The 24,246-nt window shown below is 39.5% G+C and overlaps 3 protein-coding genes across 3 annotated transcripts in view; 1 reads left to right on the top strand and 2 right to left on the bottom strand.

The window, feature by feature from the left end:
• Positions 1 to 510: 510 nt before the first annotated feature.
• FBXO39 (F-box protein 39) lies at positions 511 to 2,124 on the bottom strand. Its single transcript, XM_034068961.1, is given in 4 exon segments — positions 511 to 551; positions 554 to 679; positions 682 to 1,389; positions 1,983 to 2,124. Coding segments are annotated over 4 exon segments (1,017 nt in total).
• Positions 1,679 to 8,724, top strand: PIMREG (PICALM interacting mitotic regulator). The gene is given in 6 exon segments (XM_005154478.4): positions 1,679 to 1,793; positions 2,182 to 2,501; positions 3,328 to 3,653; positions 4,463 to 4,558; positions 6,722 to 6,765; positions 6,768 to 8,724. Coding segments are annotated over 5 exon segments (849 nt in total). The 5' UTR covers positions 1,679 to 1,793; positions 2,182 to 2,210; the 3' UTR covers positions 6,860 to 8,724.
• The window catches only part of PITPNM3 (PITPNM family member 3), a 58,936-nt gene continuing 43,163 nt past the window's right edge, over positions 8,474 to 24,246 (bottom strand). Inside the window, exons 11-19 of the mRNA XM_034068672.1 lie at positions 23,630 to 23,824; positions 22,688 to 22,836; positions 21,515 to 21,631; positions 20,713 to 20,829; positions 18,672 to 18,820; positions 16,610 to 16,759; positions 15,598 to 15,781; positions 15,077 to 15,205; positions 8,474 to 14,688 (exon numbers count right to left, since the gene is read on the bottom strand). Of these exons, the coding sequence (XP_033924563.1) occupies positions 14,380 to 14,688; positions 15,077 to 15,205; positions 15,598 to 15,781; positions 16,610 to 16,759; positions 18,672 to 18,820; positions 20,713 to 20,829; positions 21,515 to 21,631; positions 22,688 to 22,836; positions 23,630 to 23,824 (1,499 nt within the window). The 3' untranslated portion in view covers positions 8,474 to 14,379. The remainder of the gene's footprint in view (positions 14,689 to 15,076; positions 15,206 to 15,597; positions 15,782 to 16,609; positions 16,760 to 18,671; positions 18,821 to 20,712; positions 20,830 to 21,514; positions 21,632 to 22,687; positions 22,837 to 23,629; positions 23,825 to 24,246) is intronic.

Raw genomic sequence — 24,246 nt, 5'->3', positions numbered from 1 at the left:
ATGGAGCAAAGCCATCAGTGTATGTCGATGCAGGTGACAGCACTGCAAGCAAACAAGGTGTATAGACTATTTTCCTCATGTGCAGATGTCCCTGCAAAAGGGTGGGATTCAGAAAAATAGGAAAATGATTATGAACTTATCAGTTACCAAACATGAAGGTATCTAACCAGAATAAGCCTAAAGCTCTTACAAGAATGACATTTTCCTGCTTGAAAAGTTCTTTTTTGCTCACAGCTGATACTACAACCACCTGCACTTCTTGTGGTTTAGCTTTTTATGAGGGCAACCTGACATCAGCCTGACAGCAAAGACTAGCATAATGCGGGTTGTAACTGGACAAGGATGACTACCTGAACTAGACTATAGCTGGAGCACCAGAATTATTCACTTACGAAAATTACCCTCTGAAAAAAACCGGAGGAGGTCAGGAATTCCTATTGATGACTGCTGTCATGCAGAAAGCCTATGTGATCACTTTGCTCAGCTTTGTGATTCTGCAGTAAGGTGTCATTATTGTTTTCTTACCTGCAGAACACACCAATAGGCTGGAGGAAGTTGGTGAGGGTAGGTCTCATTGTCCAGTCTGGGTTACTGAAATTGCAGCTCCGTAGACTGATGCTCCTTACTGGAATTTCCTCTAGCAGGATCCTGGCTAGGTGATCACGCTTCATCACTCTTCAAAGAAGATGTTCACGTGCAGTTTTGGGGCTCTCTTAGCCAAGTTTGCCCACGACATTCCTGAGACTACTTGCCCATGTGGGTCACGGATATGACATTTGATATTCAAGGTGCACAGGGAATGAGTGCTGTGCTCTTGCAGGATATCCAGAAGCTCATAGGAGACAGAGTTATAATTGAAAGTCAGGATGACCAGGCTGTGGAACTTGGACATAGTCTGGTGGAACAAGGTGCTGCTGTAGACAGGAAGGTGGTGACTGAAGTAATCCTCAATACTGATCTCAGATACAAAGCTTTTATTTGTCATGCAGCTCAGAGAATTTAGAAGGTCACAGCCTTCTTCCAAAGTTACTCTTGCTCCTTTTAAGTTGAGATAATCAAGCTGTTTGCTCATTCTTTTCAGGAAGGTAGCTAAGTTCTTGATAAACTGGGCCCTGATGGTATTTTTCCAGATCAAGTGGTCTAATTCCAGGTACTTGATGCTCAGGGACACTAGGCGACGGTTACACTTATCCAGATGTGAAAGAACACCTCTCATAGTCACTTGAAATTTCTGGGTAAAGGCAGTATTGGAAGGATTTGATAATTTCATCTCAAGCTGCTTCAAATACTTGCCAAATTTCTTGACATACCACAGCGCACTTCGAAACTCCAGTGTCCGTGCCCTTGACTGACAGCCATAGAAGGTGGATCTCTGAGGCAGTGCCCTGCCTTCCACAGATTAAGGCACAGTCCCTGTTGAAAGTAATAAGCCACATAAAGTGTTCCATCCATTGGTTCAAGCAGGGCATCCAGTCATTGGGTTCCAAGGGACAGTGCTAGCAGGTCAGAAGACAACTGGGTAGTGGTAACGGACAGAAGTAACCCACCACAAACCAGCAAGTTACCAGCTCCCCTCAGGGCCAGCGCCTATCGCGCCTCCGCATCCCCAGAGCGCTGAGGCGCCCGGCCCACTTTGTGACGTCACGCTCCTCCCGCCCACGGCGCAGGCGTGAGCGACGTTACGGCCTCTGCGCGTGCGGGTCACAGCCAATGGGCGCCAGCCCGCGGTGGGCGGGGCGCCGTTCAAACGGGCGGCGGCGGCGGTGGTGTCGGTGTCTGTGGCGGCCGTGTCTGTGAGTACTCCCCGAGCAGTGCTGGGATGGCGGACGCCGGTTGCGTAACCGACGCCGGTTGCGTAACCGGCCCCGGCGAGTAAAGCTCGGGTCCTGCGGGGAATGGGGCTGCGGGCCAGGGCAGGGCGCGGTGGGCAGTGTTAGCCGCGGGAGCTCCGCGCTGCGCCCTCCTGGGCGGTGCGGCCGTACCGCAGCTCGCAGCAGTCTTTGTCATGGATGTGCTGTGGACATCAGTGCTGATCTCCTTCAAGCCTCCAAGTAAAAGTCTGCTCAGCTTTGAAGTTGTTGTTTCAGGAAAATGTAACTGAATATATTTTTCAACAATTGCCATTTCTCCTTTTTAACACTGCTCTGTACTATGCTGTTGGTGTCATTCTGATTATTTTAGAAATAGGGCTGAGCAAGAACTGGAACAAGATGACATCCGTGCTCCAAAATGTAAAGGCAACGATGGCCTGGCGAAAACACCAGCTCCTAGCTGACTTTGATGAGAATGACAGCCCTGTACCTGACAAATTCAAGAGAAGGGCGTCCTTCACTTCTCTCAATTCCATCTGCATGTCTTTACGGAAGCGAGTACCATTAAAGCAGGTACAGCTGAATTTTCCTAAGACCTCTACTTGGAAAAGTCCGAGAGCAAGACAGAAGTGCCAATCTCTTCAGAATATTAAAAGAACAGCAAAAAATGCTTTTGGAACAGTGTCCCAGGTACTCTGCCTTTGCACTGGGGTGTAGATAACAGTTTAGGTTTTGCTTCAACTTCAGTACTAAGATTTCTAGACTCTGTACAGAATGCTGTATTCCAGAGACTGTCCCACACACATGCACACTGTAGCTACTCATAGCTACTAACCACTAAACTCTTTAATACTGTTGCTAAAGTACAGACAAGCAAATTATGCATCTGGCAGACCAAGGAGGAAGTTAAAAAACATATGAGATGCATTTCATCAAAACATTTATGACTAATTAATACTTTTCCCCTCCTGTATGGCATTATGTATGGCCGAGCAGCCTTCACAGGAGGAAGGTGGGTAGAGACTGCCATTGCTTGCAAAGAATTGTTTCTGAGGAATGTGTAGCGCTTTGGATTTATTTATTTTTCTTTACTCCTTTTCCCATACCCATGCTCTTTATTAGCATGTTCTTCATTCTAGTCAATCTAAATCTGGACTGGCAAAACCTGCTAGATAGTAGCAGGGTTGTAAGCTTGAGCTTGCACTTTCCTTTGGTGGAGACCTCTTTTTTTTTAAGTGCCTCAATTATATGCTAGGGCACCTGCCTCTTTCCTGCATAAGAGCAGCAGGAGCTCTGCTCCAGTGCCATCTGAAGTCCTTGACAAGTTCCAAGGACTTTAGGAGCAAATAACTCTTCCAATGCAAATGGGTACAGAGGGTTGAGACCATTTATGCTAGATTAAACCTGATTTGAGAATAAAAGCTAGGGATTCAGCTCAACTGTTCCTTGCTATTCTAGTTCTAAACTCCAGGCTAACTGAGATTGTTTAGCATAACATGTCTAATGCTGCTTTCAGAAAATACAGAAGTCTTGCCGAAGTCCAGTAGACTCAATGGTGACCTTTCCAGTTGAATCTATCAGCAGAAGTTGTTCTACCAAGAAAAGAAGCACTACACCTCGAAGCCCTTGCCATAAGAAGAGTGTTATTCCAGCAGCCAATTCCAAAGGCAGCACAAGATCCAATAAAAGAGCCTTGCTTGGGCCAGCACGGGTGTCAGAACATAGAGAACGGAGGGGGGTTTCGTCCTGGTTTGGTAAAGATGCTGTCTCTCTCCGGAGATCAAGAAGAGCAGCAGCACTGAAGAGTCCTTATTCATCACCTGCGTCTGACAGCAGAAAGATGTGAGTCACATTCTTTTGTAAACCTCTTTTTTTTTCCTTTTTTCTTTTTTATACCTGTGGTTAGAGCGCTGTGTAGGGCAGAAGATGAAGGTTGCTGTCCTGTTCCCCTGAAATACTGTGGTGTTTGAATAATTAGGAAAGTAGTCACAGATCCTGCACAGACAGTGACTGAGCACTGCATAAAGCTGAAATATGAAACTTTGTGCTGTGGCAAGAATTTTTTTAAATCCCTTTCCCACTGGATAAGTTTACATTGTGCTATTCAGCACCAGTCCCCATCAGGCACTAGAGACAGACCCATGTTCTTTGCTAATGACTTTTGGGTAAAGAAAAATGCTCTCAATGCAACTCACTCCTACTTAGCTCTAACTTTTCCAAAGTTGCTATTTGTATTGGAAAGATACATGAAATAGCTGCACTTATACTGAGCTCTTTATAGAGTGTAGAGAGATTCTTCTTGCCTCAGAGATGTAACCCAATTTAGATAAAAGGCTGTGAGCTAGGGAAGTACTTCATAATGTGCAACACATGTTTTTGTTTTGGTCAAAGTCACATAAGAAATGTCAGAGCTAGAAGCTGAGTCCAAGCCTTGTGAATCTGAACCCAATATCTGAATTGGAAGATAGCTTTCTTGGGGATGAATGCAGATGTGAAGCGGTTGGTCAGTGGAATCAAAAGCAAGCTTTCTGCAGCCCTAAACTTTTCCAGATTAAGTCTGGAGGCAATGAGAGTTGTTACTTTAGGGATAGAGGCTTGGGTAGTGTCAGCCTGTCCTGTCTCATCTTTAGTAATGACCATTCTGTTTGCAGAGAGCTTGACTGCGAGTTGGAGCTGATCTCCTCAGGGATTTGCCAGTTGCAGCGTATCTCCCAGGCATTTGATGATGCCATTGTGCAGGAGGAGAGGTAAATACTGGCCCTCAACTAGCAATAGGTTATCTCCCACTCAGACATCACCAGTTGTAGGCTATGTGGTCTTTGTAACACAGGATGAGAAACAGTTGTAGAACTTTCTCAGCCCTAAAGTAGCAGAGCCCTTCTTTCTTCAAGACACCTGTGCAGATTAAATATGCAGCTGGACTTGCAGCTTCTAAAACCTGTCAAAAACTCCTCTTGTCTTCAGTTTTCTTGCTGTGGAAGTCAGATTTTTCCCAGCAAGAGCCTACCATTGACCCTGTGTGAGAAGAGTACCTCCCTGCCTTTGTCTAAAAGAGGTGCCAGTCCAGGCTGAGGAGGGGGAGAGGGAATTCCATTGCACTGACACTGTCATTGGTGCTTGCATATTTATAAGAAAATCCCTTTACTGTGTAGCATTATATTAATGGATAAGTCTATGTGCCCATTAACTCAAAAATTTAGAGGCTGCAGAAGCTTCTTAAACACCTTGGTGGTACACACAACTACCATGAGGTGGTAGGCTGCTCTGTTTGTAAAGGTTATATCATTCTGAATTAGACATATTAATGCAGTAAAAACCAAAGGTCAGAAGTCTTGTCACAGGGCAATTCCCTAAATTACTTCCTCTCCCTAGAATGCTTGATGTCAGTAGTTAAATGTCAAGTGCCTAAAATCCCCTAGAGAGGGTTAGCATCAAGTACTTTTATTTACAAAGAGGCAAGGGCTTAAAATCCTTCATAATTCAAAGTTTGATTTTTACCAACGGGACCATTTCTAAATAGGTTAAATCTTGTATTAAGTTAATGATCATATTCATTGAAAGTTCACTAAATCTCACTCCTAATATCTCCCATCTGTTAGTGATATGACAGTTTCTCTCATTCGTAACTGAAGATAATATCAACCAGGTAAAGTAGTTATTCATTTACCTTGTCTACACCTGCATGCATCTGTGGGGAGAAAACCTGCTGTTTGGAGAGAGAAACCCTTATTTACTCATGCTTCTTTAAAGTATTATGCAGAACCATGTGGTTCTTCCCTTAGATTCACTGTGGCTGTCTCTGCCAGAGCAGATCATTGTACAGTTGTAAAATTTCACCTCTACATTATGGATTAGTGAAACCTTGTGTGTTTGCATAGAAGTTGGGCTTCTGTTCAAACAGCAGCTTTTCTCACCCAGATCAGAAAACTACTGGTACTAATGTCTTTGTTACTCAACCTCAGTAGTCACTGATTACTAATGAAGATCACAAAGCATGACAGAACAATTATGCTCAGCTGTCTAATTTTACAGTCTTTCTTTTCCATCCCTAGCATTGTCTTAGCAGTTAAGACTAGCTATCACAGTAAGAGCAATTGATACCTGCGCTGCTAGGATTTTTAAACAGAGCAATTGTACCTAAATGGATGGGAAGTAAGTTTCTAAACATCACTTTTAAGTGTCAATCCACTGAACCAGGTAAATGCCTATTATCTTCACTGAGATCTGTATTGTGACATGAGTATCTTCACCCATTACATTGGAAGTATTCCTTTTGTTAAAAGTTAAATTCTGAACACTATGTCCTATTTTAGCAACAAAGATAGGTGTACAGTATTGATTGTTGTACAATGTTGATGGTTGTAACTTTTCAGGGAAAATTACAGCAGTTTCAAATGCTTGACTGAAGCTTTAAGCAGGGATGTGTAGTGTGCCCACTAGGCAGTTTGGTCCAGTTCTACTGCATGTGTAGGTGCATGCAGTGTGCTCTTTCCCTGCTGGTTTGTAGATTGTCTACTGGAATAATTTTTTGGACTTTTGACTTTCTGTGCTGGTATCAGTTGCTGTGGGTTTTGGTGTTACAGGTTCCTTTTCGTCTTTTCCATGAGGAAACAAACTTTTGGTTTTGAATTTTTATTGTTGCCAGCTCCACATATTGTTCTAATATTTTTCATTTTAATGAACTGGATATCATAAGAAATGCTCCTGTTACTAAAGTATTGCAGTACGTCATTTGTGTACTGCCATTTATGCTCACTGCAGGTGTGTTTAGAACTCTTACACAGTGAATGCATACAGGTCCCAGACCTCTTCCTCACTTCCATCTAACAGTTTTCCAGCAATTTGTGTGACAACCAGTTAACTAACTTTACTGATTTCAGACTGCTAATGGCAGTCTTATTCTTCTGCAGGCAACGTGCAGTATCAACCTACTACAGTCTAATGGCACAAAGTTTGCGCATCGACCTCAAAGACTTTCTCATGCTATCAGAAGGCAAACAAAGAAACACCATGCCACACTTGGTATCTACAGATGTAACTACTGTTAGTTTATGAGCACATTCAAAGGAGAGCTCTGTATAGGACTTGAAAGGGTGCATTCTATGCACTGAACAAGCCATTACATTTTATAATCTTTCCTGACAAGGCAGGTCAGGATTTCCATTGGTTTCTCTTTCCAAGTGAACAGGAGAATCAGAATTGTACAACCATGTACTTCTCCTGCTGAGATGAGATACCATCTTGAATGTGACTTTCATAAGGCAGTAAATACTTTCAAACTTACTTTGAACTGACCAGTAGGAACGGCCAGAGCAAGAGCCACAAACTAATGAAGGGTGACCACAGGTAATAGTAGTAGACTGGTATCCAACTGCCATGAGTTACAGTTTTTAATACTTTGCATACTGAAAGTATTGGTCTGTTATTTTGAAAGCCTAACATTTTTTTCTGTATATGAACAAACCAAAACCAAAATGAAACAATAGTGGCTTGAGCTGTGACCACAACTCCCACTCCAAGGCAACAGGTTTCTGTGGAGTCACTCACTCCTCAGGAGAGGAGCCACATTAGGACTCTTAATTCATGGCTTTAAGGATTGTTATTAGATAAACCTAACTAATCCCATTTTACGTGGTTGGGTTCCAGACAAAGCAGAGCAACTTTCTTGCTGCTGTTTTAGATAGCATCAAAACAGTTAACCATTGCTTTTGTACTATACCATCTGTCTTAGTTATATTTAGAGATCAATTACTATAATTAATGTAACCTCTTACAACAGCTGTTATTGGCTAATATCAGAGTGCATGTATTTTATGTGATGAAGTCTACTAAGCATTTGATACCTGTATTTTGCTTCTAATAGCTTTTTTTTTAAAGTAACATTCACTGGACAAGCCTTTTTTCATAGGTGATTCAGTTTAATAAAGTTTAGTCTTTCAAACAAAAGCAAAGATTTCTCAAGCTTCTAAAATTCCTCCCCAGGGCTGTTTCCCATGGTAGCAGCTTTAGTTTCTCAGATTACATTCACTCTTTAGATGAACCTTAAAAAAAAAGATTGATTTTGGAAACTACTCTATTTGATACTATTTGAGTTGCACAGTTTTAACGGGAACTACTAAAAGTGTATTAAGTATAAACATTGGAAGCAGTCGTTTTCAATTCTGAGTTATGAGTAAGTATTGATTTTAAATTTGCTCCTGATTTTTCTTCTTTATTGTCAAACTAGTGTACTTCAAAATATTGAAAGAATATTTCAATTAAAGAAGCACAGAACCAACTCCAACTTTCAGGTTTTCAGGTGACTGAAAGCTTTAGTTTCTGGTATTTCTTGAGGTAATTTTCATGCATGTGTTTTGTGTTGTGTTGTTTTTACACCCCTTTTTATATGGAATAGTAGCATGAAGTTGTTATTTGCATATACTGAAAGTACTACATAGCCTTCACAGAGATGGTGTCTCATTACTGAAATATTTTCTCATGTGACTTCATAAAGCTCCAACCCTTGTTCCTCTTGGAATGTCAAGCTCCAATCTAACTATTATTTCAGATAGGCAGATGTATTAAATTGCCTCTATTTATAATGTTTCCCTTGGCTACTAGGACATGTAAAATGATGATACAATACTTCTCACATCACTGGTAAGAAAAATCAGTGACACTGCTTAAAGACAAGGAAGGTTTTATTTAAGTGACTAATCTGTTATAAGATTTTAAAAACCAGCTCACATCAAAATCTTTACCAGTTGTAGAAATCTTACTCCTTATTCCATGTTAAGAAATTCATTACTGTACATTTTTGAATCTTTACAAGGCAGCCGTAAGAAATATAGACACTTGTCACCAGATAGAACCTTTTCACTGACAAACAATATTTAAAAGTATGCACCTAATAAAACTATATAGACTGAAAGAACACATACAATTTCAAGTTTCCTTGTATGAATTCAGTTGTACATGGACTGCCCCTTTGCCACAGACAGAAAAATAAGTTATGCAGGAAGCTTGGCTTTCTGTGAGAGGACTGCCATTATGGGCCCTACACCAGTCCTTCCAGAATTACCTTTTCTGTAAAGCTTGAAATCTGTAAGTTACATTTCAACATTGTAATCTCTAGTGTACTATCTAGTACACTCCAGTAAACCTGCCTCTCTCTCTCTTCCCCACTGTAAATTCTGTACATCCTTACAAATGCGAAATGAACTGTCAAATTTGTTTCATGTTTCCCGTCTCCCACAGTTACATCTGGTTTTAAAGGTAGCTTATTGAGATAAATACAAATAGAGAGTAAACTGTAATCCCTTACCTTAGGCTTGAACTAAAATGAGGGAAAGAGGAAATACCAACACCTGACTTCAATTCCAGAGTCCATGGCACAGGATTCTAGCTGCTCCAGGCCATTTCTTATTTCTGAAAAAAAGAGCTCTTTTCATCCAGAAAAATATGTTATTACCTCCATATTTATGGGGGACCGAATTCAGGATCATCTGTAGGAACCTATATTTACACTTTGGCGATTGAAGATCATGGAAGTCAAATTACCTTGTTAAACCCACAATTTCTGCTGAAGCTATGGACACGGACCATGAGGAATCATTGCTCTTAGAGAAGCTGAGGAAGTAAGTTGGAAAGCTACGTGTTTATGGTAATTCTATCCTGCACCAGCTCCAGATGAGGATGGAAAGAGCCACTTTCTCCCCTGCATGCCTGAAATGAACAATTCAATGCAAAAATCTTGAGTTCAGATCCCACATTTTAAGCTCTAATCACAAAAATTATGCAGTGTACAATCTCCTCTCCGTTATTAGGCTTATTAAAAGGTGTCCTTACTCCAGGCATCTAGTACTTTTTTAGTGTACTCACCTTTTTGTGGCTTAAATGCAAGAGAGGGAATAAAAAACCTGGGGAAAATCCTATTTGTTCAGTAACTTACAAATTAAAAAAAAATGGAAATACTTATTGGTTTCATGTATTGTTAAAAACGCTTATATTTTAACAGATTTAAGACAAGAAACAATATAAGAAGGAAATAATTTTCTTTTATCCTTCTAAATTTATTCTGTGAAGTACATGACAACACTACAGTTCTAAGTATTTTATATTTGCTTAAATGCACACATTAGCAGTGCCCTGGCCTAAAGACTTCAGTGTATAAAAGGGACAACTGTGCACTAATAATGGGAAAAAAAGCTATGTTGCAGAATGGTGGAACTTCCAGGTAAAGGGTAATTGTTCTGCTTATTTCAATAGTATCATAGAATGGTTTAGGTTGAAAAAGACCTTGAATATCACCTGATTCCAACACCCCTGCCACAAGCAGGGACACTATCCACTAGACAATCGAATGAACTAATTTAGTAGGTTAGGGTGTGCCATTTTTTCCTCTACTGATAGTTTACTGTAGAGTCACCTCTACATAACCAGTGAAAGTTTTAGCTATTTAGAAGTGAATTCCCTAGGTACTAGAGGAGCAGGTGAAGTAACCTGTAAGAATTAACACTATTTTCATGAAAACAAATCAGAATGGCAGCTCTCATGAACCCCAATGAATAAGAAGACTTATCAATGCCATGTCATTTTTACACCTAACAAAATTTTATGCTGGATATAAGCCATGCCACAAAACTGAATAGGAGTACTTTGGTCAAGCAAGAATCTGTTCCAAGAGCACTAGTGTATGCAAACACTTAAAAAGAGAAGTTATTGAAAATAAGCAGTTTTAGCTCAACAACGCTATTCAGGTCTGTGGAATATTCTGCATTCTTTATACAATGACATCTTTTTTTCAAACTTGCCTAACTAGACAACATTGAATAAACAGCCATTTTTTATTGTTCTGGTTTTGAAGTATATTGGTTACAAATTTGCTGTGAAAGCAGAATCAAAACTCCACTTAAGATGTCTTCACACACACACACACACACACACACAAAACACCACAGTTGTGAAGGTGTATTTTCACAATATCTCAGATAAACCTACCACTGTTATTAAACACAGCCATTTTTTTTACAGTAATTTAAAACTGGATCCATATCAACAGGACAAAGTAAACACATTCAATTGTGGCCTATTTTATATAGACTTGTACTGCTGACTTTGCACCCACTGGAATAACAGTTGTGTTTTACAGTTTCACTTATGCTTCTTCCATTCAACAGGTTGAAAAAAATGTGCTTTTCTGTAGCAGACTGGAGGCACTAAAGGTGCTGAAACTATTGATGCGTCTTGCTTGGGCACGCTCCACTCCTGCCTGACTTCTCTGTCCTTTTCCCTTCTGTGTACATGTTAAGAGTATAAAGTTAATGTAAGTACTGACTGCACAAAGACTGCAGCAATGAGGACTTGCAATCAGAGAGTAAGATGACTAGCACCAAGCTTATCCTCAGGAAATGGCCTGCTTAGGAGTACTGATTATCCTTCCATGAAAACAGAAGCAAAACAAATCCAATTGCAAACTAAATGCCCATAAACAGCTGCATGCAGTTTCATGTGTACTGAGCGTATAACTAAAATTCTGACCAGAAGGAAATTTTTTAAGGGAAAACATGACTGAAAAATTATATATAAAACTAGTTCTAGTTTTTCATCAGTGATTCACGAGGCAAACCTCAGAGATCGGCCCAGGGACAGCTGGGAGGATAAAAACCCAAAAAAAGGTAGTGGTTCAGCATGCAAAAGGTCTAGCTACTGCCGCAGTGTCTGTTGAGCTGCCAGCCCAGTTGCGAGATGCTTACAGCCACATCCATCTTGTTCACACTCAGCTCCACCAGAAGCAGTTTTACCATTGCCAACTGGTTAGTGCTTTCAAAACAACTCCATCTGGCATCTGATGTTTCACAAGATCAGCTCCTAATTAACATGAAGCCTTGACCTCCAAGCTAAAGCCTGTATCACTGTTTGCCAAAGTGCTCAGCTGAAGGCATGAGTTCAGGAGAGAAACCATTCTATCCCTGAGCAATAAGTAGTGTTGGAATTATACAAAGGCCACATAAGCTCTTACATATTGTAGGAAATGAGGTTAAGGAAAATACTTGCAGCTTGATTTTAATACCATGTGTATATAACCTTTGAAATTGTTACTGCCATTCTAAATCATGCACACACATATACGCACACTAGCATTTGTTTTACTACTATTAGCTCATAATATTCTTAGGAGAAGCCAGCACAGTGACTACTGTAAAGGTGAACCAGTTGTAAATAGAAATACACAAAATCAGAGTTTTACCTGGCAAAACGACATTGTGTCTGCAAGAGTAAAAGACAAACCTTAACAACCTAGGAGATTTTTCCAACCATGTGCTCAGATACTAGTTCTTTTAATACAGTCACAGAGTAACACACACCTTTCTTGAAAGGAAGGAGGCCTTTCTACTACAGCAACTTAAAATGAAAAATAGATTTTGACATCTCTTGGATGACAGAGGTAGATGGCTAAAGCAACATTAACTTTGAACTTTGCAGCAGGAACAGTGATTACTGTCAAGAGTCACGCTACACAACGCTTAAAAAGAACTTTGTGACCAATGTTGCTTTCAGGTCTCCTCCATACATTTAAAATTCTCTCTTGGAAGCTTTGGATTCCCATGCTGTTTTAAAATTAACATGCTAACAGTGAACTGACTGGTAGGAGATGGAGTCTACCTGTGCAATCTCTTCCTAGCTGCATTGCACAAGAGAAGAAATGGACTATGTGATTAGAATTACTACACACAGTGGGCCAAGACAGAACACACAATAATTTCAAGTTTATGGGTTAAAGAACTGCAATACTACTGGGAAAGCATTTGTAAACCAGAACACTATTTCAAATGCAGTTTGTGGATATCTTTCATTTAGGTTTCGTAGTTGGCTGACTTGGCAACAGAGCATAAAAACCCTGTAACATAATTAGCTACCTGCTCCCAATTAGCATGAGCTACTGAACTTCTGGTATCTTTCTTATATCTTCAGCAAAGATTACCCCTTCGCTTAAAGCAAGCATTATAAAAAGCAAATTACTGATGTGCCTTTCAGGAAATTTAAAATAGGTAACTGACAATCTTGTCAAATAATGTCTAAAAAAATAAAGATCTCAATTTACAAGCTACTTTGTTGCCTATTAAGGCAAAAGCCACATTACTATGCCCTTCAAAAAGCACACTGAAACTCTGGGTGAATAGGGAGTACAGACTTAGGTTTACTTCTGCACTGTCTTAATAGTTTTCCATCACATTTCTTGTTTGGTTTACATGTAAACATTCAAAATCATTAACCAACAGGCTTTATGAGACTGTTTCTGGTTTAGCTATGGACTAGGAAAACGTGACAGTAAGGTGAGGAGGAGACAAGAGGGAGGCACAACACCCTCTGCCCCAACTCCCTGATAAAAACAAGGAAACAAACCTGAAAAAATCTCCTCCTGACTTCAAGCTTTCTCAGTGTCAGCAGTCTGGTTTTAACTTCCAAAGAAAAGCTGGTTTATGTGCACTTGTAACTTCATTGCAAATTTTAAAACGTTTCAGTCATGACTGCAGTGGAAGTATCTGCACGAAGAATCTGCAAACTGCTGCTAGGTTAAACTAACAACACTTTAGAAATCTTACCATTCAGGGAAAATTTCACACATTTTACTTCTAGTAAGTTCATTGAGAGATGTGAGAGAAATTTAAATTAGTAGGAAAACATCTATTTGGCATCTGTAATTTGGCATGTCCATTCCTTGAAGGTCAAATGCTGTAAATCTGAATGCTACAGATTGTTGTAACACAACAGCTGCTATATAAAGAGTGAGAAGGTAAACAATTTCCCATGGGAATTCCATCACTTTTTCTGTCTTCCACAAAACAATGTGATCATTGTACACTTGTGCATTACTTTGTATACAGCAACACTAATCACTTCAAACTGTGGTGGACACATTTATTTCTAACATGAAGATTTTATGGTTTGGTTCGTAAGTGCAGTCCTCCCATTTATGTGATGTCCAGCACCTCACATGAACATGAGTGCCATACTGGGGTCTGTTGACCCACACTGTAAGTTGAAAGGAAATCTTGGGTTTAAGGCACCCAAAAAGCATCTTTCTATACAAATCCTGACCACCCATTATTGTAGCTCCCATTACTGCTTCCCTTGAAAGTATATCACTTTATCAAAAGTGAAGTGGAAACATAAAACTATTTAATGTTGAAAGCGTAAACCTTCTCTGTAACCTATGGACCTACTGTTTATACTATTTTGGGTGCTGCTAGTTAATCTGATACCACAGTCCTTCTGAGTAAAATTAGCCTGTTACAGCCTTTTCTCTTATTGCACATTTTATTATATCAGTTGTAAAAAAAACCCCACAGATATTTCCTGTTCCTTTGATGTTATAAGCACTTGAGATTGTTTTAGATTGGTTTAAAATTTCCCAATAAACATGTTAAGAGGAACAGACTGGAAGTTCCCCAGTTAGTGTAAGAAGGCAGATTCCAGAGCAGGGAAGACTCCGAGGTACAGGTTCCCCTTTACATCTTTAGTTTGAAGCTGCCTAAATAAATCTTTGAGGCATGTCTACAGGTTTAATGGGGTGCACTCAAGCTTCCTAGGGGACAGATTCAAATTTATGAACTCCACCTCGAACCCAAGCAATGGAGGGCAAATGCCTGTCATGATCTTTGTCTGATTCAGGCTGGCTCTGGGCACGCTCTGGCTTGGGGGTTGAAGAAGGTGGGTCAGGTTGCTGTACAGACATAGTCCTGCGGAGATGGTTTCTCTTGCGCAAAAACTCGGGTTGAGAGTGGAGGCCAAAGCTGCCTTTTCTCAAGATCATCCGAGAGTTGTTCTTTTTGGATCGTGAATGGAGACTGAACTCCAGCGAGGCCAAGTGGGCTGCATAACCTTCACTGAGGAACTGAAATAGGAAAGAAAGAAAGGAAATGACAAATTATTACTGCCTCAAACTATGAGCTCTATGAGGAATTAAGTTCCATGTTTGCCATCCCAGTTAAATGCCTCCATAGCACTAATACTCCCCATGCTTCTTTTTTTCAGTGACCTGTTCTATTTTGTCATTCAGTAATATGCTATACATATGCTTGCAGATACAACCTATGACCACTCAATTCTCTTTACTGTCCATCTTGCCAGAAAATGCCTCATCTGAAAGCAAAACTGCCCTTCATTCTCTGAAACACCATCTCTGCTTTTTGTTGAGTAGGTGTGTGTTTGCACATGCATTCACATGCATATATTTCCTTGTTCCCCTTGGACTTTCTGACTGAGTAGCAAGAGTTACTTACTTGACACTGTGCCTGGTATTTCTTTGTTGATCGTCCAACTATGTAGATCTGGGATGGCGACAGAGCCAAGACATTGTACACAGAAATGTCCTTCATGGAACCATATGCAGCACAGATTTTGATGTGGCACTGAAACAAATATTACTTCCAAAGTGAACACTGTACTGAACACCATGCACTGCAAGGATGGCACTTGCTTTGTAATGAAGTAGCAGGTGAGTTCACTGTTAACAACCTCATTTTGTAAACCACAGAAAGCTAAATCTGTCTCTGCCTGCATGCTATCAAGAGCTATAGATAAGCACATAGGAAAGAACAGGCGGTTCGTTCATTTGTCATGCCAGGATGCCCCTTTGGATGTTTTATCAGTGTTCCTTGCTTTTTAAAAAGTGAGAAATGAGGAATGGCAAAAAGACTTTCTTATGACCAGTGAGACTTACTGTTCAAAAGGAAGGGAGATCTCTAACTTTACTGAATATCTGAAAAAAAAGAGTTTAAGGTTACAAACAGGTTTCTAGTACCTCTTGCATGAGATTCCGGAGAAAAATGGTCTTTTGTCGCAGTGGGTCATGAACAAGTCCATCTGAGAAGAAGATCATTCCTTGTGGGAAGTTGTGTTGAGACAACCATGAAACCACACGCTGTTTTTGCATATCAGGACGGCCAGTAATATAGATAATCAGATATCCCAGGTCCTGCCAATGCCTGTCAGAAACAGCAGGTGAATGATGTAGGTGCAGAAAGAGAAACAATGCCCGTTAAGTCAGGTCAGCATTTCTTTGATTAGCACAGACCCCGTTAGAAGTCAGACTTTAACCTTCAACAAGTGGAAAGCAGCATGTCTAAGTCTCTGCTCCTATCAACAAATTAATTAACAATATCTACATCCTGAAGAAGAGGGAGGGGAGCAAGAGAGATTTTTATTCAATACATGAATGTATAAATTATGAGAACTATTTTAAAATTCATGTAGAATAGGCCTTGCTTCACATCAAGGCTTGCTGCCTTTGAAACCTCTAACAAGATTCCTGCCATTTTAGCTGGAAAGAGTGAAAACCCTTGAAAACTGACATGCCTCCATTCTCGTGCAAGTTCCAGAATGAGAGCTGTATTTCCCCATCCAGTGCAACACTAACAATCCTGCAGAAATTAATTAAAAGATGTTTTTATTTTTCTTCCCAAAAATGCTTTTGCATTCATGGTATTTGCTATTTTTGAAGCAGAAGTATGTCCTTATTTGAAGATAGTGAAACACAAAGCACACTCTCATTTAATCACAGTAACTCACGCAATTAAGGCCATATTCCCAAGAGACAACTTCCAATTTTACGCAACTTAAACTACAAATTTCCAAGTAAACCATAGTATTCTAAAATTCCTCTGAAAATCAGGCAGATCTGATGTCCAAGCAAATATACGAATACATCTGCAAAGAATACTGGCCTTTAAATCTTATTCTGCCCTCTTCCTTCCTATTGTGTTCTAAGAGGAAAGCCAGAGATTTAAGGCATGAAGTGTGCAAACCTCACTTACCTGACAACATCAACAGCCCCAGCTCGGACTTTGGGGTCACTTCCCATTATTGAAACACTTGCTGCAAACGAACCATCAATGCTGAACACAACACATTCCATTCCTCGGGGAAGCACAGTCAGGTAACTTGCAGCACTGCTCTGGTCCCCTCTGGAGAGTCAAAGCAATAAATATAGACACAAGGACATATTTTCTGCATGTTCCAGACCTGAAATTATATCTGTCTGGATCTACAGCTTCAAAAATCACTCTCAAACAGGGCTTCTGATTTCAGTCCTCTGGGGGGCAATTAAAACTTACACTTTTAGGAATAGCTTTCCAAAGAGAAATTTGGAAACTGACCTTAGTAAGAAATCAGATGTGTATAAATAGCCCTTGTATTTTCCTAAAAGAACTAGGAAAACCACCCACAGACAGCCTGAAGTACTCAAATTGCTACTCAAACATGCTGTCTATGTACATATTTCCATACATGTACACATATAAGACATGAATGCTGTATATATGCACACATAAACCCCCATACATACACAGCACACAGAAACTGGCTACATTTTTTTTTTCAGGCAGTCTGAAGTTACTGGCGAATTATTAGAAATTTAAAGGAAGAATTGATATGCACCTTTTGGGTGCATGTACTTACACAAATCAGCTTTTCTCCATTAAATAAACAGTAGTACTAGCATTACCCATCCCTCTATTCTTGCAAATTACAATGGAAATGCCAATCCAGAGAAATGCAATCAGAGATAGCTTTTCTCATGAAAACACATGTGAAATGCAATCTTCTCCTCATGATGTATTTTCCTCAAGAGGTCTGGACATTAAGACATTAATAAAGCACAAAGCATTCAAAAGCTCTTACCATCCCATGACCTCATGTTTCCTAACAAATGTAGCCTCAAGACAGTATCTTCTTTCCTTTAGAAATATGATTATTGCATGATCTAGAAATGTATACCTGGTGATGAATATTCTTACAGTATGTGTGCCCAGCTTAGTGAGCAAAGAACAATTTCTGATTAAAACTTACTCCTGCAGCTTAAAAGCCCATGGGAGCCTGGCTTCTGAATACACCTTAATTCATTTTTAAGTAAGTCTTTCTTCTTGAACTGATTGTCTGTTTTATTACACTGAGGTAAAACATCTATTTCTCCTCAATTACCTCTGCATAAGATTTTCAGTTGACTTTAGATTTGGTTAACTGGCTGGTCACAACACCCTCTGTTTTGGCTAAATTCGTCCTACTGACTTAGCCTCCAAAGTTCAAAGGAAACTGTACAGCTACTCCCAAAGTGGCTAGGAGATTTTATTCTAAGTGCAATATTAAGCTAAAACTCTGGATTAAATGAAACTGGACTTTTATTAACCATGAGGGATTTTTAGAAGCACACATACCCTAGTCCTGCACCTAGGGTAACAAAGTTTATTTCACATGTCTTCATTCTTCATGCTTGACTTAGCCTAGAGATTTTAAGAAATGCTGGAGAGAGGAGAGCTGACATTGGAAGGCAGTGAACTGTTTTCAGGTGCTGTTTTGACTAATTTTTTTTTCTTTTTCCCAATTTAAATGAAGGTAACTCTTTTGATAGGCCTGACATCAACAGATAAACAGATGATGTCTGAGAAGAAGGCAGTATATCCTCTACTATTTATTTCAGTAGAAAAAGCTTCTTTTCAGCCTGAAGAACACATAGCAATACCCTATAGCAGTCTTTTCCCCAGTGAACAGGCTGCAAAATATGCCAAGTCATACATTCTTGCCATAAGAAGACTAATTACAGTCATCCAGTCCCATATTTTGCAAGACCAAGTGCTCCTAAATTGAATTGCTCTGAGGATTTGTGTTGCAATAGGAATAAACCCATTGGTCTGGATGCCTCCAAGCTGGCTAGTAAACAGATGATCACTGTTTCAAATCTCAGCTGACAACACAGTGACAAGTCCAAGAAAAGATAACTGACCAAAATCTCTCTCCACATCCCCTTTAGTCTTACATAACTCAGTGTCTCCCTGATTACAACAACGCATCACAGCTGTAGTTCCAGTTTGGAGCCATTACCTGACCACCATTTTGATGGGATACACACCAACTCTTAGTCTCTTCTGTTTGGGTATGCTGTAGGATATCCGGCCACTGCTGTTGGATATCTCTGTGTCAAAGTACACCCACCTACCCGAAGACGGCTCCGTCATTATGAAGATATCAACCTGCAAAGCCAACAAACCAGTCATCTAGTGTGATAGAAGGGAACACATGCCCTCTATTTACAAGACTCACCAAGCCTAGATTATGTTATTATCTCCAACTATGGCTTATACTAAAAGCTTACAAGGAAGTTTGAAGGAACTCAAAACTCAGTAAGTTCTTCACAGGAGATTCTCTCAATTAGAACTGCTTCCTAACACACAAGAGTTTATTGCCTTCATCATTTAAAGCACTCAGCTTAGCACTGCAGGTATCAAAGATACAGAACTCAGAAAATTTAATTTTGTTATTAGCAAAATGGAATCTTTCTCAAATCACAACCTTGCCTACAAATGCAAAACCTAACCCCTGCAAACTATTGGGATTGTTTTTTTTCCAAAAGGTTTCATCAATATGATTTTCTTAACTGAAATATTTAATCAAAATTAACATAAATTGTATTAATACTTTGTCAGACTTGGACTGGCACTTTTTCCCAATACGTACATCAGTAAATATGAGGGAGTTATTTGCCAAGCTCTCCTGTACTCAGTCTTTACAGAACTTAGGCATACAAGTTTTATGTGGACTTCAGTGCTCAACATGCTGCCAAATACTCTACAAAATTCACCAGTGGCTTACAAGATCATGCTGGGGATTTCCTTGACAAAACTCTGTCTTCTTAGACATTATGATGTTATATAACATTGGGATATAACTATGAATAATACTAAATTTATCCTGAACTTATGAAATTCAGAACTGAATTCTTCCAAGGCATAAGATTCAGTACAAGGGGAAAAATGACAGGTACTGTTGAATCAGAGCTGTTATCAAGATTAAACAACAGGTCTACTAATTTCTTCTTCTTCCTGACTGCAAAGTGAATTCACAGTTTGCATACAGATGGATACCAACTGCCACTTTGGATGGTATAAGTAGGAGAAAGCTTTACTTTGTACCCTGATTCTTAATTTCCATCTTCCAAATGCATCACTAGCGGTGAAAGGGCCAAGGCAAACATTATCGTGATTGGCTAGGGAAAAGTCCAACTTCCTTCCAACGAACAAGGGAATATATGAACTAACCAGGAACAGAAATATTTTCTTTTGAGAATTGTACTTCTAACTTTGTTTTATTCAGCCATTCTGTTCTGATCTTCTACTTCTCCTCTTTAATACATTTCCTTAAGTCAAGCCAATAAGGATGGGGGCAGGGGGTGTGTGTGTATGTGTGCTTCAGAAAAACAACTGTTAAATTTGTACAGGGCATTCTGAGAAAGCTACACAGCTGTGGTCCTTTCTGATCAACATTTTCTTTTTATCAGTAGCAATGTGAGAGCTACTAGAACAGCATTCTGACGACTGTGGCCACTGAACTATTCTGGCTCACTTTTCCTTCTCCGTATTATGATTACAAAATATAGCCTTTTTATGTCAAGTTACTTGAGATCCTTGGAGAGACAACAAAGAAGTGTAAAAACAAATACAGACAGTATTTCTATTAGTTTTGAACCCCCCCAAAATTAGAGTGAAAACTATCAGTAATTCATTACTGAGTATGGAATTCTCCTCAGTGCAGTCATTAGTAATAATCTTAACATTTTTAATTAGCAATTTCTTTCAAGAGATTTTAATAACAGGATTCTATTCAATACCCAAGCATAACATGAATCTGTTTTCCCACTGTGGAAACACAGCTTATTGTTCATTTCTATCCTTCTGAAATGGGAATATGACTTCAAGTACACAATAATCTATTTACAGAGGAAAACATTTTTGCCGAAGTGGTGGGGGCTACTGACATCTCATCCTGTAAGGCTTTCTCTGGTACTACATGTCTGTGCTACATTCAGCAACTGTTTTGCACAAAAGCTGGTTCAGAAAAACAAGGAAATTGATTACTGAGACTTTACCTTTTCTCCTGTTAAAGCCACCATATCCAGAGGGCCGTACATAAAGCGCCCAACAAGTACCTGAGGACCATCTTCTGCTGCAATGACGTCATTAGCTCGGTGATTAGCAGTCACATTCTGAAACAAGAGCAGAAGGTAGGAAGGGTGATGTTTGCTTTTGTAGTGAGGCTACTGGATCTATTATGTTATTACGAAGAGTCACACAGAAACACAGTCCTGTACAGTGTGTCTGAGGTATATCGCAGTGCACGGTATAGCACCTGGCTAAACTACATTACTACTTCAGCTGGAGACAGATTTCCAGTAATGGTGGGTTCCTGAATAGACTTTCTAGTGAGAGTGTTCAAGATAACCAAATAAGAGAGAACATTTAAGGGAATCCCAAGTATCTTCCATTCCAATTGGGCCATAGATTCCCATGATTATGTATAAAACACATGCATCTTAATTGACATTTCTAACTGAAGTAGCATATGAAAAATGAAGGAAATATTTTTTCTTGAGTTTATGAATTCATCTAGAATTTAAGAAAACACAAGAAGCAACTTCTTCGCTTAACTGAAACTTAAGGTCCCACTGTTATATATAGAAAGAAATATACTTTCTCCCAACATGCAGTGATAAACCAAGAATAAATTGTTTCTATTTTCTGTTAATTTCTTTGCCTCTGGATTACAGCAGCAGTTTCCACCTCTTTAGTAATTCAGTTACATAAACTCATGCTTCAGGAGAGCAAACTCCATTTAAATTGCTGCCAAACTCAAGTTCTACACCTGCGATATATATTCAGATTTACACTTACTCTCAATTTGACATGTGTCCTTTTGCGTAGCCATTTTTCTCGTGGATTGGACAGACTTAGTGTTGCTGGATCCAGGTTGTCATTTTCCTTGAAAATTACATTTTCATACCTCATCACCTGAAAATATATAAATATTTTAATACAAAGTGTGTGGCCTGGGAAGTCATACTACTTGGCAAAGAAAGGAAAAGTACACTGCCTTCCCAGCTAATGACACTGCAGAGCCCAAAGCACAATGAAAGCAGAAAGAGGTACAGGTCATATGTTCACATTAATCGTACAGACAAACTGCTTTCACCCTGTTGGCCAACACTTACTCTCAAGTACTTATTGAACAACTTTTCCACTCACAACAGAGCTTGCACATTCTTCCAGAGAAAATGCTGAAAACATTAGGATTGTATAAGTAACAGGCACATTGTCTGCTCATAGTCTGCAAAGTCAGTAAAAGGGCTTAAGATCATAGAAGTATTTTTAATGTCCTTTATGGGGCAGAGCTCAGATTCCTGACTTTCACTATCTTTCACATCTTTTCCTGGTTTTCTTTTCACCCCAGATGAGATTTCTCAGTCTCACCACTTTCTCTGGAGCACTGTATTATTCCTAAGTCACTGAAAGCTGCTGTCTAATTTCTAACACAGTAGGAATAAGAGATCCACCATATGACTCAAAAATAAATTCTGAGGAGACAATGCACACAATGCCTTGAAATACTCCAGTATAGTTATATGAGAGACTTGCCTTTATTACAGGAGCAGTACTTTCAAACTTCTGGTTTATTATCAAATGTATGCTAACAGTTTGAGATGTACTAGCAAAATATATAAATAAGGGTGGAGATAGCCTATTCCTTCAAAAATGGGAGGAAATAAATACATAATACAATGTTATACTGATCTGGAGCATGGGAGGGGTGAGTAACGTATGCATGACAGTGCTTTGTTCCCAGTGTCATAGCCAGTAGTGCTAACGATGGGTTCGCTGTCCCTTTCACCTGTCCAGTAAATCCACTTCTGTCATTCCTATATCCCATTGTATGTGTTCATTGGATATGATGCAGCCAGAGTTAGCCATCTAACTGAGCTGAAGATTAAAAGACTAGTCACCCTTGGCAGATGCAAGTAACAATTACAAGGTTATTCATTCCACAGACAAAAAAAAAAGATCAATGACCTGTCTTAAAATGAAGGCCACAACATCTGTTGATTCCCAGTAGCTGGCATGGAAGAGATGAGGCAGGGCCACAGTTGGAAAGGCTGTCAGCACATCTGGACAATACAAGGCATAATCTATTCGTTTTGTTCCCCACCACTTTGCAGTAACTACAAAACAAAACAAACAAATTAGCATCATATTTCTATACGATATCTTCTCAATAAATCCTTTGCTGTCATTATATTTAAGCTAGATAATTGAATGAAGTCTCCTGCTTTTTTAATCTTGACATTTAGAGTCTGTTAAAGGTATCTACAAAACACGAAAGTAACTGTTTTCACTGAGTGCATCATCAGTTATCTGTCTGCAATCTAAATAGTTCTATTGGGTCAAAGTTTTTAGGAAGCAGAAATCACTTCAGAATGATTTCAATTGCTTCCATGGCAAATGTGCAGCGAAAGACCAGCACTTTTATGATCACATTACAGAGTAAGAATTGCAAATGCTTCCCAAATAGTGAAAGGAATACCGATATGTGATTGGATAGTCATATATCCATTCCAGTCATATATCCATATTCCAATATTCCAACAGTCCATAACAATACTGTATAATGATTTATAGCCATTTTATCTATGGGTAACAAATCTGATATATCTATATTTCTTCATGCCTGGAACATGATTCTAAACCCCTGTTATATGAAACCCTTAATGACTATTTATGAGTGGCACCTTAATATTAAACTCACTTCACTTCTATTACCATATCTACTTAATTCTAAACAGAAGAGGAAACTTATACATTATACAAAATGGTAGCAACTTCAGCTGTTCTCATTCTCCCCAAATTTCCAAGCAGGTAATTTTCCTTTTTGCAATAAACTTCCACCGAAAGGATGTGAAGGGAAGGAAGCTTTGCTGCTGTATCAGACATCACATAGCACCAGGCTTCACTCACTGTTGGTGAGGTATGCTGATGGCAAGCTTTCTGTTGACCCTGAGTTTTCACTGTTTGTGCTGGCCAAGCTCAACTTTCTTGTTTTTCCCTGCAGTTGATCAGATGCATTTGGAGATCCAGGACTCTCCTGAGAGAAAGGTATGTTCAAAGAGCTGTTCTCAAGGAACAGAGCACTGTGATTGTGAACAGCATCGCCTGTAGGTTACAGAAATGAAAATAACAATGGCAACAACAATAATATTAATAACAATAATAATGACAACAACAATACAATGGGATTAAGAACATGGCTTTGAAACTGAGAGTGGTGGTGTTAAATACAGAGCTAATGAGCATATATACCAGATTTAATGACCTTGGATGAAACTTCCTCAGAGGAGGACAGCATGGGGAAAGCCCACTCTACTGCCATCAAAATGCAGTGGTGGCTGAGTGCTTTTGGCCAAGATTTTCTAAACTGGGTAATGATGCTGGGAGGCTATTTTACTTCACACTCAACCCTACCCATTTTAAAAGCATTCTCTGAGAAGAGCTACACAGCCCCAGGAGTCTGTGATACTTCTCTTGCCCTCTTTCTGACATAAGCAAAATGATTTTAGAAAGAGAACCTTTAGCAA

The sequence above is a fragment of the Melopsittacus undulatus genome, chromosome 13 (assembly GCF_012275295.1).
Source record: "Melopsittacus undulatus isolate bMelUnd1 chromosome 13, bMelUnd1.mat.Z, whole genome shotgun sequence".
Classification (NCBI taxonomy): domain Eukaryota; kingdom Metazoa; phylum Chordata; class Aves; order Psittaciformes; family Psittaculidae; genus Melopsittacus; species Melopsittacus undulatus.
Note: the sequence above shows the minus strand (reverse complement) of the source record. Positions and strands in the feature narration are given on the sequence as shown.